The sequence below is a fragment of the Heterodontus francisci genome, chromosome 10 (assembly GCF_036365525.1).
Source record: "Heterodontus francisci isolate sHetFra1 chromosome 10, sHetFra1.hap1, whole genome shotgun sequence".
In the NCBI taxonomy this organism is placed as follows: Eukaryota; Metazoa; Chordata; class Chondrichthyes; order Heterodontiformes; family Heterodontidae; genus Heterodontus; species Heterodontus francisci.
The window spans coordinates 97,146,876-97,160,213 of record NC_090380.1 but is presented as its reverse complement, the minus strand read 5'-3'; the positions used below and the strand labels follow the sequence as shown (position 1 = coordinate 97,160,213).

Below are 13,338 nucleotides of genomic sequence, written 5' to 3'. Positions count from 1 at the left end.
CGTGTACTGACCCATCTCTTAGAGTCAGTCAGTGCCCTTGTACTGACTCATCTCCCAGAATGAGAGTCAGTGCTCATGTACTGACCCATCTCTCGGAGTGAGAGTCAGTGCCCGTGTACTCACCCATTTCCCAGACGGCTAGTAAGTGCCCGTGTACTGACCTATCTCCCAGTGTGAGAGTCAGTGCCCATGTACTGACCCATCTCCTAGACTGAGAGTCAGCGCCCGTGTACTGACCCATCTCTTAGAGTCAGTCAGTGTCCGTGTACTGACTCATCTCCCAGATTGAGAGTCAGTGTCCATGTACTGACCCATCTCCCAGAATGAGAGTCATTGTCCGTGTACTGACCCATCTCCTAGAGTGAGCGTCAGCGCCCGTGTACTGACCCATCTCTCAGAGTCAGTCAGTGTCCGTGTACTGACTCATCTCCCAGATTGAGAGTCAGTGTCCATGTACTGACCCATCTCCCAGAATGAGAGTCATTGTCCGTGTACTGACCCATGTCCCAGAGTGAGAGTCAGTGCCTGTGTACTGACCCATCTCCCAAAGTGAGAGTCAGTGTCCATGTACTGACCCATCTCCCAGAATGAGAGTCATTGTCCGTGTACTGACCCATCTCCTAGAGTGAGCGTCAGCGCCCGTGTACTGACCCATCTCTCAGAGTCAGTCAGTGTCCGTGTACTGACTCATCTCCCAGATTGAGAGTCAGTGTCCATGTACTGACCCATCTCCCAGAATGAGAGTCATTGTCCGTGTACTGACCCATGTCCCAGAGTGAGAGTCAGTGCCTGTGTACTGACCCATCTCCCAAAGTGAGAGTCAGTGTCCATGTACTGACCCATCTCCCAGAATGAGAGTCAGGGCCTGTGTACTGACCCATCTCCCAGAGTGAGAGTCTGTGTCCATGTACTGACCCATCTCCCAGAATGAGAGTCAGTGCCCGTGTACTGACCCATCTCCCAGAATGAGAGTCAGTGCCCGTGTACTGACCCATCTCCCAGAGTGAGAGTCAGTGCCCGTGTACTGACCCATCTCTCGGAGTGAGAGTCAGTTCCCGTGTACTGACCCATCTCCTAGAGTGAGAGTCAGCGCCCGTGTACTGACCCATCTCTCAGAGTCAGTCATTGCCCGTGTACTCACCCATCTCCCAGGGTGTGAGTCAGTGCCCGTGTACTGACCCATCTCCTAGTGTAAGAGTCAGTGCCCATGTACTGACCCATCTCCCAGAATGAGAGTCAGTGTCCGTGTACTGACCCACCTCCCAGAGTGAGAGTCTGTGTCCATGTACTGACCCATCTCCCAGAGTGAGAGTCTGTGTCCATGTACTGACCCATCTCCCAGAATGAGAGTCAGTGCCCGTGTACTGACCCATCTCCCAGAATGAGAGTCAGTGCCCGTGTACTGACCCATCTCCCAGAGTGAGAGTCAGTGCCCGTGTACTGACCCATCTCTCGGAGTGAGAGTCAGTTCCCGTGTACTGACCCATCTCCTAGAGTGAGACTCAGCGCCCGTGTACTGACCCATCTCTCAGAGTCAGTCATTGCCCGTGTACTCACCCATCTCCCAGAGTGTGAGTCAGTGCCCGTGTACTGACCCATCTCCTAGTGTAAGAGTCAGTGCCCATGTACTGACCCATCTCCCAGAATGAGAGTCAGTGTCCGTGTACTGACCCACCTCCCAGAATGAGAGTCAGTGCCCATGTACTGACCCATCTCCTAGAGTGAGAGTCAGCGCCCGTGTACTGACCCATCTCTCAGAGTGAGTCAGTGCCCGTGTACTCACCCATCTCCCAGAGTGAGAGTCAGTGCCTGTGTACTGACCCATCTCCCAAAGTGAGAGTCAGTGTCCATGTACTGACCCATCTCCCAAAATGAGAGTCAGTGCCCGTGTACTGACCCATCTCCCAGAATGAGAGTCAGTGCCCGTGTTGTGACCCATCTCCCAGAGTGAGAGTTAGTGCCTGTGTACTGACCCATCTCCCAAAGTGAGAGTCAGTGTCCGTGTACTGACCCATCTCCCAGAATGAGAGTCAGTGTCCCTGTACTGACCCATCTCCCAAAGTGAGAGTCAGTGTCCGTGTACTGACCCATCTCCCAGAATGAGAGTCAGTGTCCCTGTACTGACCCATCTCCCAGAGTGAGAGTCAGTGCCTGTGTACTGACCCATCTCCCAGAGTGAGAGTCAGTGCCCGTGTACTGACCCATCTCCCAGAGTGAGAGTCAGTGCCTGTGTACTGACCCATCTCCCAAAGTGAGAGTCAGTGTCCATGTACTGACCCATCTCCCAGAATGAGAGTCAGTGCCTGTGTACTGACCCATCTCCCAGAGTGAGAGTCAGTGTCCATGTACTGACCCATCTCCCAGAATGAGAGTCAGTGTCCATGTACTGACCCATCTCCCAGAATGAGAGTCAGTGCCCGTGTACTGACCCATCTCCTAGAGTGAGAGTCAGTGCCCGTGTCCTGACCCATCTCCCAAAGTGAGAGTCTGTGCCCTTGTACTGACACATCTCCCAGAGTGAGAGTCAGTGCCCATGTACTGACCCATCTCCTAGACTGAGAGTCAGCGCCCGTGTACTGACCCATCTCTTAGAGTCAGTCAGTGCCCTTGTACTGACTCATCTCCCAGAATGAGAGTCAGTGCTCATGTACTGACCCATCTCTCGGAGTGAGAGTCAGTGCCCGTGTACTCACCCATTTCCCAGACGGCTAGTAAGTGCCCGTGTACTGACCTATCTCCCAGTGTGAGAGTCAGTGCCCATGTACTGACCCATCTCCTAGACTGAGAGTCAGCGCCCGTGTACTGACCCATCTCTTAGAGTCAGTCAGTGTCCGTGTACTGACTCATCTCCCAGATTGAGAGTCAGTGTCCATGTACTGACCCATCTCCCAGAATGAGAGTCATTGTCCGTGTACTGACCCATCTCCTAGAGTGAGCGTCAGCGCCCGTGTACTGACCCATCTCTCAGAGTCAGTCAGTGTCCGTGTACTGACTCATCTCCCAGATTGAGAGTCAGTGTCCATGTACTGACCCATCTCCCAGAATGAGAGTCATTGTCCGTGTACTGACCCATGTCCCAGAGTGAGAGTTAGTGCCCGTGTACTGACCCATCTCTAAGGGTGAGAGTCAGTGCCCGTGTAATGACCCATCTCTCAGAGTGAGAGTCAGTGCCCGTGTACTGACCCATCTCTCAGAGTGAGAGTCAGTGTCCGTGAACTGACCCATCCCCCAGAGTGAGAGTTAGTGTCCGTGTACTGACCCATCTCCCAGAGTGAGAGTCAGTGTTCGTGTACTGACCCATCTCCTAGAGTGAGAGTCAGTGTCCGTGTACTGACCCATCTCTCAGAGTGAGAGTCAGTGTCTGTGTACTGACCCATCACTCAGAGTGAGAGTTAGTGCCCGTGTACTAACCCATCTATCAGAGTGAGAGTCAGTGCCCGTGTACTGACCCATCACTCAGAGTGAGAGTCAGTGTCCGTGTACTGACCCATTTCCTAGAGTGAGAGCTCGTGCCCTTGTACTGACCCATCTCTCAGAGTGAGAGTTCGTGCCCTTGTACTGACCCATCACTCAGAGTGAGAGTCAGTGACCATGTACTGACTCATCCCTCAGAGTATGAGTCAGTGTCCTTGTACCGACCCATCTCTCGGAGTGAGAGTCAGTGCCCGTGTACTGACCCATCTCCTAGAGTGAGAATCAGTGCCCGTGTACTGACCCATCTCTCAGAGTCAGTCTGTGAACGTGTACTGACCCACCTCCCAGAATGAGAGTCAGTGCCCATGTACTGACCCATCTCCTAGTGTGAGAGTCAGTGCCCATGTACTGACCCACTCCCAGAATGAGAGTCAGTGTCCGTGCACTGACCGATCTCCTAGAGTGAGAGTCAGCGCCCGTGTACTGACCCATCTCTCAGAGTGAGAGTCAGTGCCCGTGTACTGACCCATCTCTCAGAGTCTGTCAGTGCCCGTGTACTCACCCATCTCCCAGAGTGAGAGTCAGTGTCCGTGTACTGACCCATCTCTCAGAGTCTGTCAGTGCCCGTGTACTCACCCATCTCCCAGAGTGAGAGTCAGTGTCCGTGTACTGACCCATCTCTCAGAGTCTGTCAGTGCCCGTGTACTCACCCATCTCCCAGAGTGAGAGTCAGTGTCCGTGTACTGACCCATCTCCCAGAATGAGAGTCAGTGCCCGTGTACTGACCCATCTCTCAGAGTCTGTCAGTGCCCGTGTACTGACCCATCTCCCAGAGTGAGAGTCAGTGCCCGTGTACTGACCCATCTCTCAGAGTCTGTCAGTGCCCGTGTACTGACCCATCTCCCAGAGTGAGAGTCAGTGCCCGTGTACTGACCCATCTCTCAGAGTCTGTCAGTGCCCGTGTACTCACCCATCTCCCAGAGAGAGAGTCAGTGCCCGTGTACTGACCCATCTCTCAGAGTGAGAGTCAGTGCCCGTGTACTGACCCATCTCCCAGAGAGTCAGTGCCTGTGTACTGACCCATCTCTCAGAGTCTGTCAGTGCCCGTGTACTCACCCATCTCCCAGAGTGAGAGTCAGTGCCCGTGTCCTGACCCATCTCTCAGAATGAGAGTCAGTGTCCGTGTACTGACCCATCTCCCAGAGTGAGAGTCAGTGCCCGTGTACTGACCCATCGCTCAGAGTCTGTCAGTGCCCGTGTACTCACCCATCTCCTAGAGTGAGAGTCAGCGCCCGTGTACTGACCCATCTCTCAGAGTCTGTCAGTGCCCGTGTACTCACCCATCTCCCAGAGTGAGAGTCAGTGCCCATGTACTGACCCATCTCCTAGAGTGAGCGTCAGCGCCCGTGTACTGACCCATCTCTCAGAGTCAGTCAGCGTCCGTGTACTGACCCATCTCCCAGAGTGAGAGTTAGTGCCCGTGTACTCACCCATCACCCAGAGTGCGAATCAGTGCCCGCGTACTGACCCATCTCTCAGAGTGAGAGTCAGTGTCCGTGTACTGACCCATCTCCCGGAATGAGAGTCAGTGCCTATGTACTGACCCTTCTCCTAAAGTGAGATTCAGTGCCCGTGTACTGACCCATCTCCCAGAGTGAGAGTCAGTGCCCGTGTACTGACCCATCTCCCAGAGTGAGAGTCAGTGTCCTTGTGCTGACCCATCTTCCAGAGTGAGAGTTAGTGCCTGTGTACTGACCCATCTCTCATAGTGAGTGTCAGTGCCCGTGTACTGACCCATCTCTCAGAGTGAGAGTCTTTGCCCTTGTCCTGACTCATCCCTCAGGGTATGAGTCAGTGTCCTTGTACTGACCCATCTCCCAGAGTGAGAGTCAGTGCCTGTGTACTGACCCATCTCCTAGAGGGAGAGTCAGCGCCCATGTACTGACCCATCTCTCAGAGTCAGTCAGTGCCCGTGTACTGACCAACCTCCCAGAATGAGAGTCAGTGCCCATGTACTGACCCATCTCTCGGAGTGAGAGTCAGTGCCCGTGTACTGACCCATCTCCTAGAGTGAGAGTCAGCGCCCGTGTACTGACCCATCTCTCATAGTCAGTCAGTGCCCGTGTACTCACCCATCTCCCAGAGTGTGAGTCAGTGCCCGTGTACTGACCCATCTCCTAGTGTAAGAGTCAGTGCCCATATACTGACCCACTCCCAGAATGAGAGTCAGTGCCCATGTACTGACCCATCTCTTGGAGTGAGAGTCAGTGCCCGTGTACTGACCCATCTCTCAGAGTCAGTCAGTGCCCGTGTACTCACCCATCTCCCAGAGTGTGAGTCAGTGCCCGTGTACTGACCCATCTCCCAGAATGAGAGTCAGTGTCCCTGTACTGACCCATCTCCCAAAGTGAGAGTCAGTGTCCGTGTAGTGACCCATCTCCCAGAGTGAGAGTCAGTGCCCGTGTACTGACCCATCTCCCAGAGTGAGAGTCAGTGCCCGTGTACTCACCCATCTCCCAGAGTGAGAGCCAGTGCCCGTGTACCGACCCATCTCCCAGAATGAGAGTCAGTGCCTGTGTACTGACCCATCTCCCAAAGTGAGAGTCAGTGTCCATGTACTGACCCATCTCCCAGAATGAGAGTCAGTGTCCATGTACTGACCCATCTCCCAGAATGAGAGTCAGTGCCCGTGTACTGACCCATCTCCCAAAGTGAGAGTCAGTGTCCGTGTACTGACCCATCTCCCAGAATGAGAGTCAGTGTCCCTGTACTGACCCATCTCCCAAAGTGAGAGTCAGTGTCCGTGTACTGACCCATCTCCCAGAATGAGAGTCAGTGTCCCTGTACTGACCCATCTCCCAAAGTGAGAGTCAGTGTCCGTGTACTGACCCATCTCCCACAGTGAGAGTCAGTGCCCGTGTACTGACCCATCTCCCACAGTGAGAGTCAGTGCCTGTGTACTGACCCATCTCCCACAGTGAGAGTCAGTGCCTGTGTACTGACCCATCTCCCAAAGTGAGAGTCAGTGTCCGTGTACTGACCCATCTCCCAGAATGAGAGTCAGTGCCTGTGTACTGACCCATCTCCCAGAGTGAGAGTCAGTGCCCGTGTACTGACCCATCTCCCACAGTGAGAGTCAGTGCCTGTGTACTGACCCATCTCCCAAAGTGAGAGTCAGTGTCCATGTACTGACCCATCTCCCAGAATGAGAGTCAGGGCCTGTGTACTGACCCATCTCCCAGAGTGAGAGTCTGTGTCCATGTACTGACCCATCTCCCAGAATGAGAGTCAGTGCCCGTGTACTGACCGATCTCCCAGAATGAGAGTCAGTGCCCGTGTACTGACCCATCTCCCAGAGTGAGAGTCAGTGCCCGTGTACTGACCCATCTCTCGGAGTGAGAGTCAGTGCCCGTGTACTGACCTATCTCCTAGAGTGAGAGTCAGCGCCCGTGTACTGACCCATCTCTCAGAGTCAGTCATTGCCCGTGTACTCACCCATCTCCCAGAGTGTGAGTCAGTGCCCGTGTACTGACCCATCTCCTAGTGTAAGAGTCAGTGCCCATGTACTGACCCACTCCCAGAATGAGAGTCAGTGTCCGTGTACTGACCCACCTCCCAGAATGAGAGTCAGTGCCCATGTACTGACCCATCTCCTAGAGTGAGAGTCAGCGCCCGTGTACTGACCCATCTCTCAGTGTGAGTCAGTGCCCGTGTACTCACCCATCTCCCAGAGTGAGAGTCAGTGCCTGTGTACTGACCCATCTCCCAAAGTGAGAGTCAGTGTCCATGTACTGACGAATCTCCCAGAATGAGAGTCAGTGCCCGTGTACTGACCCATCTCCCAGAATGAGAGTCAGTGCCCGTGTTGTGACCCATCTCCCAGAGTGAGAGTTAGTGCCTGTGTACTGACCCATCTCCCAAAGTGAGAGTCAGTGTCCGTGTACTGACCCATCTCCCAGAATGAGAGTCAGTGTCCCTGTACTGACCCATCTCCCAAAGTGAGAGTCAGTGTCCGTGTACTGACCCATCTCCCAGAATGAGAGTCAGTGCCTGTGTACTGACCCATCTCCCAGAGTGAGAGTCAGTGCCTGTGTACTGACCCATCTCCCAGAGTGAGAGTCAGTGCCCGTGTACTGACCCATCTCCCAGAGTGAGAGTCAGTGCCTGTGTACTGACCCATCTCCCAAAGTGAGAGTCAGTGTCCATGTACTGACCCATCTCCCAGAATGAGAGTCAGTGCCTGTGTACTGACCCATCTCCCAGAGTGAGAGTCAGTGTCCATGTACTGACCCATCTCCCAGAATGAGAGTCAGTGTCCGTGTACTGACCCATCTCACAGAGTGAGAGTCAGTGCCTGTGTACTGTCCGATCTCACAGAGTGAGAGTCAGTCCCTGTGTACTGACCCATCTCCCAGAGTGAGAGTCAGTGCCCGTTTACTGTCCGATCTCACAGAGTGAGAGTCAGTGCCTGTGTGCTGACCCATCTCCCAGACAGTCAGTGCCCGTGTACTGACCCATCTCACAGAGTGAGAGTCAGTGCCTGTGTACTGACCCATCTCCCAGACAGTCAGTGCCTGTGTACTGACCCATCTCCCAGACAGTCAGTGCCCGTGTACTGTCCGATCTCCCAGAGTGAGCCTGAATCTGCTTTGCATCACTGTGAATTTCAGTGAAGGGTTTGAGGCAGTCACACAAATGTATAATGAATAATGAGATGGAAATCCTTCTGAGAGGTGGCTTCTCATTCTCCAGGCTTGTTAAAGCATAGTGCTTCAGCAGGCCTTACTTCTCCTTTCCTCTGCAACCGACTTTATGGAGTTTGGGGTCATGAGCGAGCACGACCAATCGGGTGTGCATGTGCAATCCCAGACAAGGTGCAAATTTGCAATAGGAATGTGAAAAGGCTTGAGTATTCAGCGCCCTCTCCTGAGATCACAAGTGAGGCTGAATTTGACTGAGGAATCGCAACTCTTGCATCAATTCACAGGAATCGCATGTCTGCATGGATTATAATATTACAATATAAAGCATGAGACTGTAGTTCAGTTAGTTTATAACTGACACCCAAGTTCTAAGGTGCTTTGAAAAAGAGCTTGAAAACCACTTTAGACCACGTGCAATAGTTATTCATGGGGAGGCTGACAATGAGTTTGCAGGATACCTGTGTAAGTTCAGAGAATGATCGGTGGTGGAAAGGAGTCCTGTGGCTTTAAAAGGGCTTTGTACGAGCTGTGCTGAGAAGTGAGTGGTTTTGAAATTTGAACCAACCAGAAAAATTGACTTTTTTTTTGCAGAATGGGCACATTTAAATATATATACCGGGCTCTTATAACATTGCAAATGTATACTGTAAATCTCATTTTTGAATTATTTTACCCTGACAAGAGCTCACAATGCTGATGCACTGTCATTCAGAACAATTAGAAACTGTGGCAGAATCATTGGCAAGTATAATTGAGAGATACTGTCGTTAGCAATCAGTTACCAGGAAAAACTATGGCCACTGTCTAAGTAACAGAAAAGCTTCCCAGATGGCCTCCATCCCCATTCATGGCTAGACTTGGGTGAGGTATTGTTGAAGTGGCTTTGACAACCTTCCACGCAGCTTCAGAGTTCCTAGGTTGGGGTAAAATCTGCCAGGGTCCATTCTCCTAGTCAATGCTATGTGATCCCTGCAGGAAAACTCATATGTATGGGCATTCCGTAAGAGGAGAATTGGGCTCAGTTCTGTCACTTTCATGGTCAAGGTCCCAGAGAGAAACCACATTCCAATACCAGCAGGTACCTTTAGAAGGGGAGGGGTGAAAGTTTGGTGGGGAGGGGGGGTCAGAGAGAGGGGAGAGGGAGAGGAGAGACCGGAAAGAGAGAGAGGAAAAGGAGGGAGGAGATGCAGAGGAGAGAGGGAGGAGGGGGAGGGGGCAATGGGAGACTCAGCAGGGGGTGGGGTAGGACTGTGGGAGGAAGGGGAAATCAAGTACCAGAAAGCTAATAAATGATGCAAGTCAATACTTGTCCAACAAACTAATTTATTAGCCAGCCACAATATAACTATGAAATTGTTCAACAAACTTTGGTACAAAGAGTATGAATGTCAATACGTTCATCAGAAAACCTGCAGCAGTCCAGCCGCTCTGGATACCATTCACCGCGGGAATTACCTGCAGTGCTGGAGAAAAGGCGTCTAATAGCTGGGTTGCAGTGAACAGGAAGTGCTTTTTAATGTGTGTAACTTTACACCTACAACATCTAGGTTTGAAAAATGACAACAAAAACTACAGGATTTTTGCGAATGCAATTGAAAAGTTGTTTGAAAAAAAGTTTTGGAAAGAAAAGTCTGAAGCAGAGTGGTGTCTGTACAATTACTTGCAATGATAGCTGGAAGATTTCTTTTGAGAAAAAAACTCTTGCTTATTTACAAATATAGATACAATAATGAGCTTGACTCAAGAAACTGATAACATTTTAGCTCATCAGAATTACGTAAATTATCCAGTCTTTTGTCAACACACTGCATACATATTTAAGACAGCTGGAATATCTTAATATTGTAAGGTAACAAATAAACATATATGCCCCTCATACATTGTTTTAGAGAATCAATAAGGAACTCTTGGAAACCAAAGCTTTAAATAACAAAATCCAGCTGTTTTGCTGCCTGCAGCCCTAGACCTTCCACATTTTAATCATGTTCCAGTCTTTGAAACACTGATTTAAAGTCCTGCTTTCCCATGATCTTTTGTGTTGACCAGCAAATGAAGTAATACACTCACAATGTAAATTAAATAACATTCAACCAATTACTATAAAAGCCACAACTTGTTGGCAATTGGGTCCAGTAACCAGAGCAGAATGCAGATGGATCTGAGATCTACTGCCCCTGTGCCTGTCTTCCTCTGGTGTTTGATGTGTCTGGAGCCACTTGATATTGCAGTGTTGACTGACCATCTTTCCTTTTTCAAATATGTTTGCAAAGCTCAACAGGTCCAATGTGGTTTAAGTACCAACTGACGAACAACTGGAAATGGTACTTACTCATTCCTACTAGCACTATTAACGGTTGCGAGCTGCTGGGACAAACAAAGCTTAATACATGAGATGTCTCCTTGATGGACAAGCATCTGACTTTGGAAGAAGGAAGAAACCAACTGAAATAAGGGCGATAAGATGTGTGAACTTCAATAACTCTTTATTCTGCATTAACACACCTTACCAGTCCAAACTGTGAACTCTACCCAAACCTGTAGATGTGTCTGCAAGATTTATGGCTCACAAGTCCACAAATGTATTTTCCTCCACTATAGAATGTCACTGTGATAATTTGTTCTGTACAAAGAAGTATGGAACAGCAGCTCTCAGAAATTAGACAAAGTTTGCAAGTGATTTTTGTTGTTTTCTACAATATGCCTACACCAAACATGAATCCGCCTTCTCCCAAAATCAATGAGTTGTTAAGGAAGGTACTTGCCCTATCTGTCCAAGCTCTCCCCGTGGGGGGCAGCCATCATTTCATTAAAAAAAGACATTTGGAAAATGTATAAAGATACATTTTAAATGCTGTTGCTCCTGGTGCATTTCAAGCCTGGATGTAATGTGCCAGTAGGAAAGTTAAGTACCAACACAAATGTTGAAATGAAACACAAAATTATGTCAAGCTTTGCTGCACATATTTGCCGTAATGGAAATTTACCCCATTTCATTAACAAAAGTGTTTTTTTTTTTGTTTTTTTTTCAAAAAGGCAATTCAATTTTTAAAAAAGAAAAAGTCTGTCCTGATTGCATTACTGGCTGCACAGTAGTCAATTCGACTGAAAACTGGAGCGGTAACTTTATGAGAAAGGAAAACAATGACAAACAAAAAGGTAAGCTGGCGATTTCCTTTCAGTCTGTAGGCAACGACATTAATTTATTTTCTCAGTGCCAACAGCAAGCAGAAAATACAAATCAGGCAAAAAAAAACTGTTTTGCTTCATACAAGGTAAGGTGCGAGACAAAAAGATTTTTTGCCAGTAGATGCAAAACAACTCAGATGAACCTTAAAGGATGATAAAAACTTTGACTACACAAACTTGGCAAAGGTAACCAAACAAATACAATATTTTCCTTTCACACTCAATGATCCTGATCAAGGGTTCCGCAGTGCCTCCAATATTTCCAAGCCTAATGGGAATCTTGCACTTGCTTTGTTATCAATGAAGGGATCTCTAGGCTTTCTGATTGAGTTGAAGGTGCTTCATAGTCAATATGGCCGCCATACTGCTTCCTCCAGCCTTCCTGTGGTGCTCATATTTGTTGGGGAGTTGCTATGGCTGCCATCTGCGTCCACTACATCGCTTTGATTGGGAAGGTTTGGGTTGAGCAGGCTGGATCCTGTTGATGCATTAGTGCAGGGTGGTAGAATCCGGGGTGGTGACCGGTCTCCCCCTGTCATCATTGAAAACTGATAGGATCCAGCTGAGGTGCCATAGTATAGATGGTAAGGAGAAGAACTGGTTTGGAAGGGTCCAGTTTGACCTTGTGCAGAGCCTGGGTAAGGGGGAGGCAGGTAGGTGTGGTAGCGCGCTGCAGTTGTCATGGCAGACATGCCAATTCCTATGCCTGTAGTGACTGGAGTGGGCGTGTACGCAAAAGGTCCTGGGTAGTGCATTCGAGGATCTGGGAAGCGACCATCAGCGAGAGAAGGAAGGGCTGAGAATTGACGGTCAATGCCCATTCTTGGGTCGCCAAATGCTGTTAGATCAGAGGCACCTGCAAGGAAATATGGACTCAGTTAATTCACTACATATATTCACTGATCCTGGGACCGAAATGTGGTACTTTTCCTGCTATTTGGTGTAAACGTTTTCTACAGCAGGTATGAACGTACACGGATTAACCTTCTTAGGATTCAAAACTTTCCCATATTGTGTAAGAATGAAAAAGAATTGCAACTAACCACTCAGCATGTGAATGAGTAGTGGATACGTGACCAAGAATTGCCGACGCGTTATCCCTGACATGCAGGTTTGATCTACAATTAAATGTTCCTCCACTGTGCTCTTGCTCACTTATTGATTCTGATCATTACACTAAAAATGTGCACTGGAAAGGATAGCACAGCATCGCAGTATACCGACAAAAGTTCATGTATGTGATTACACTACAGATGCCCCTTATCTCAGCTATATCACTGCCAGAGTAAAAATCTACAGAGGCCAAGTGTTTCTCCATTGTAAGACAAAGGAAAATCAAAGAGGGAGACAATCCAGGACCTTCCAATAGTTTATTTTAGTGTTAATGGCAGGCCCGTAGGCAGGTGAGCCACTCATAAATAAAAGCAAAACACTGCAGATGTTGGAAATCTGAAATAAAAACAGAAAATGCTGGAAATACTCAGCAGGTCTGGCAGCATCTGTGGAGAGAGAAACAGTTAATGTTTCAGGTCTGTGACCTTTCATCAGAACTGGCAAAGGTTAGGAATGTAATAAGCTTTGAACAAGTGAAAGTGGGTGAGGGGGAAGAAGAACAAAAGGGAAGGTGTGTGATAGGGCAGAGGCAGGAGAGATTAAATGATGAAGATGTCATGGAACAGAGGCAAAGGGAGCAGTAATAGTTGTAGTAAAAGACAAAGCATTAGTCCAGAGAGAGTATTAATGGCAGAATAATGAACTGTTCTGTCCAAAAGCACAAACATGAAAAACAAGTTTAAGACAGGCACCTGATTAAAAAATAAATAAAATAAAAAAATTTAAAAAGTCAGTCATGCTCTGAAGTTGTTGAACTCAATATTGAGTCCAGAAGGTTGAAGAGTGCCTAATCAGAAAATGAGGTGCTGTTCCTCGAGCCTGTGTTCGGGTTCACTGGAACACTGCAACAGCACAAGAACAGAAAAGGGGCCACTCACGTACATGGTACCAGATGGCATATGGTGCCAGGAGACCAAGGAAA

General features: G+C 49.1%; 1 protein-coding gene across 3 annotated transcripts in view; it reads right to left on the bottom strand.

Annotated features, from left to right (window-relative positions):
* Positions 1 to 9,420: 9,420 nt before the first annotated feature.
* runx1 (RUNX family transcription factor 1) overlaps positions 9,421 to 13,338 on the bottom strand; it is a 237,640-nt gene continuing 233,722 nt past the window's right edge. For all 3 annotated transcript variants that reach the window (XM_068041112.1, XM_068041114.1, XM_068041113.1), the window contains one exon: positions 9,421 to 12,159. In XM_068041112.1, the coding sequence (XP_067897213.1) occupies positions 11,651 to 12,159 (509 nt within the window). In that variant the 3' untranslated portion in view covers positions 9,421 to 11,650. The remainder of the gene's footprint in view (positions 12,160 to 13,338) is intronic.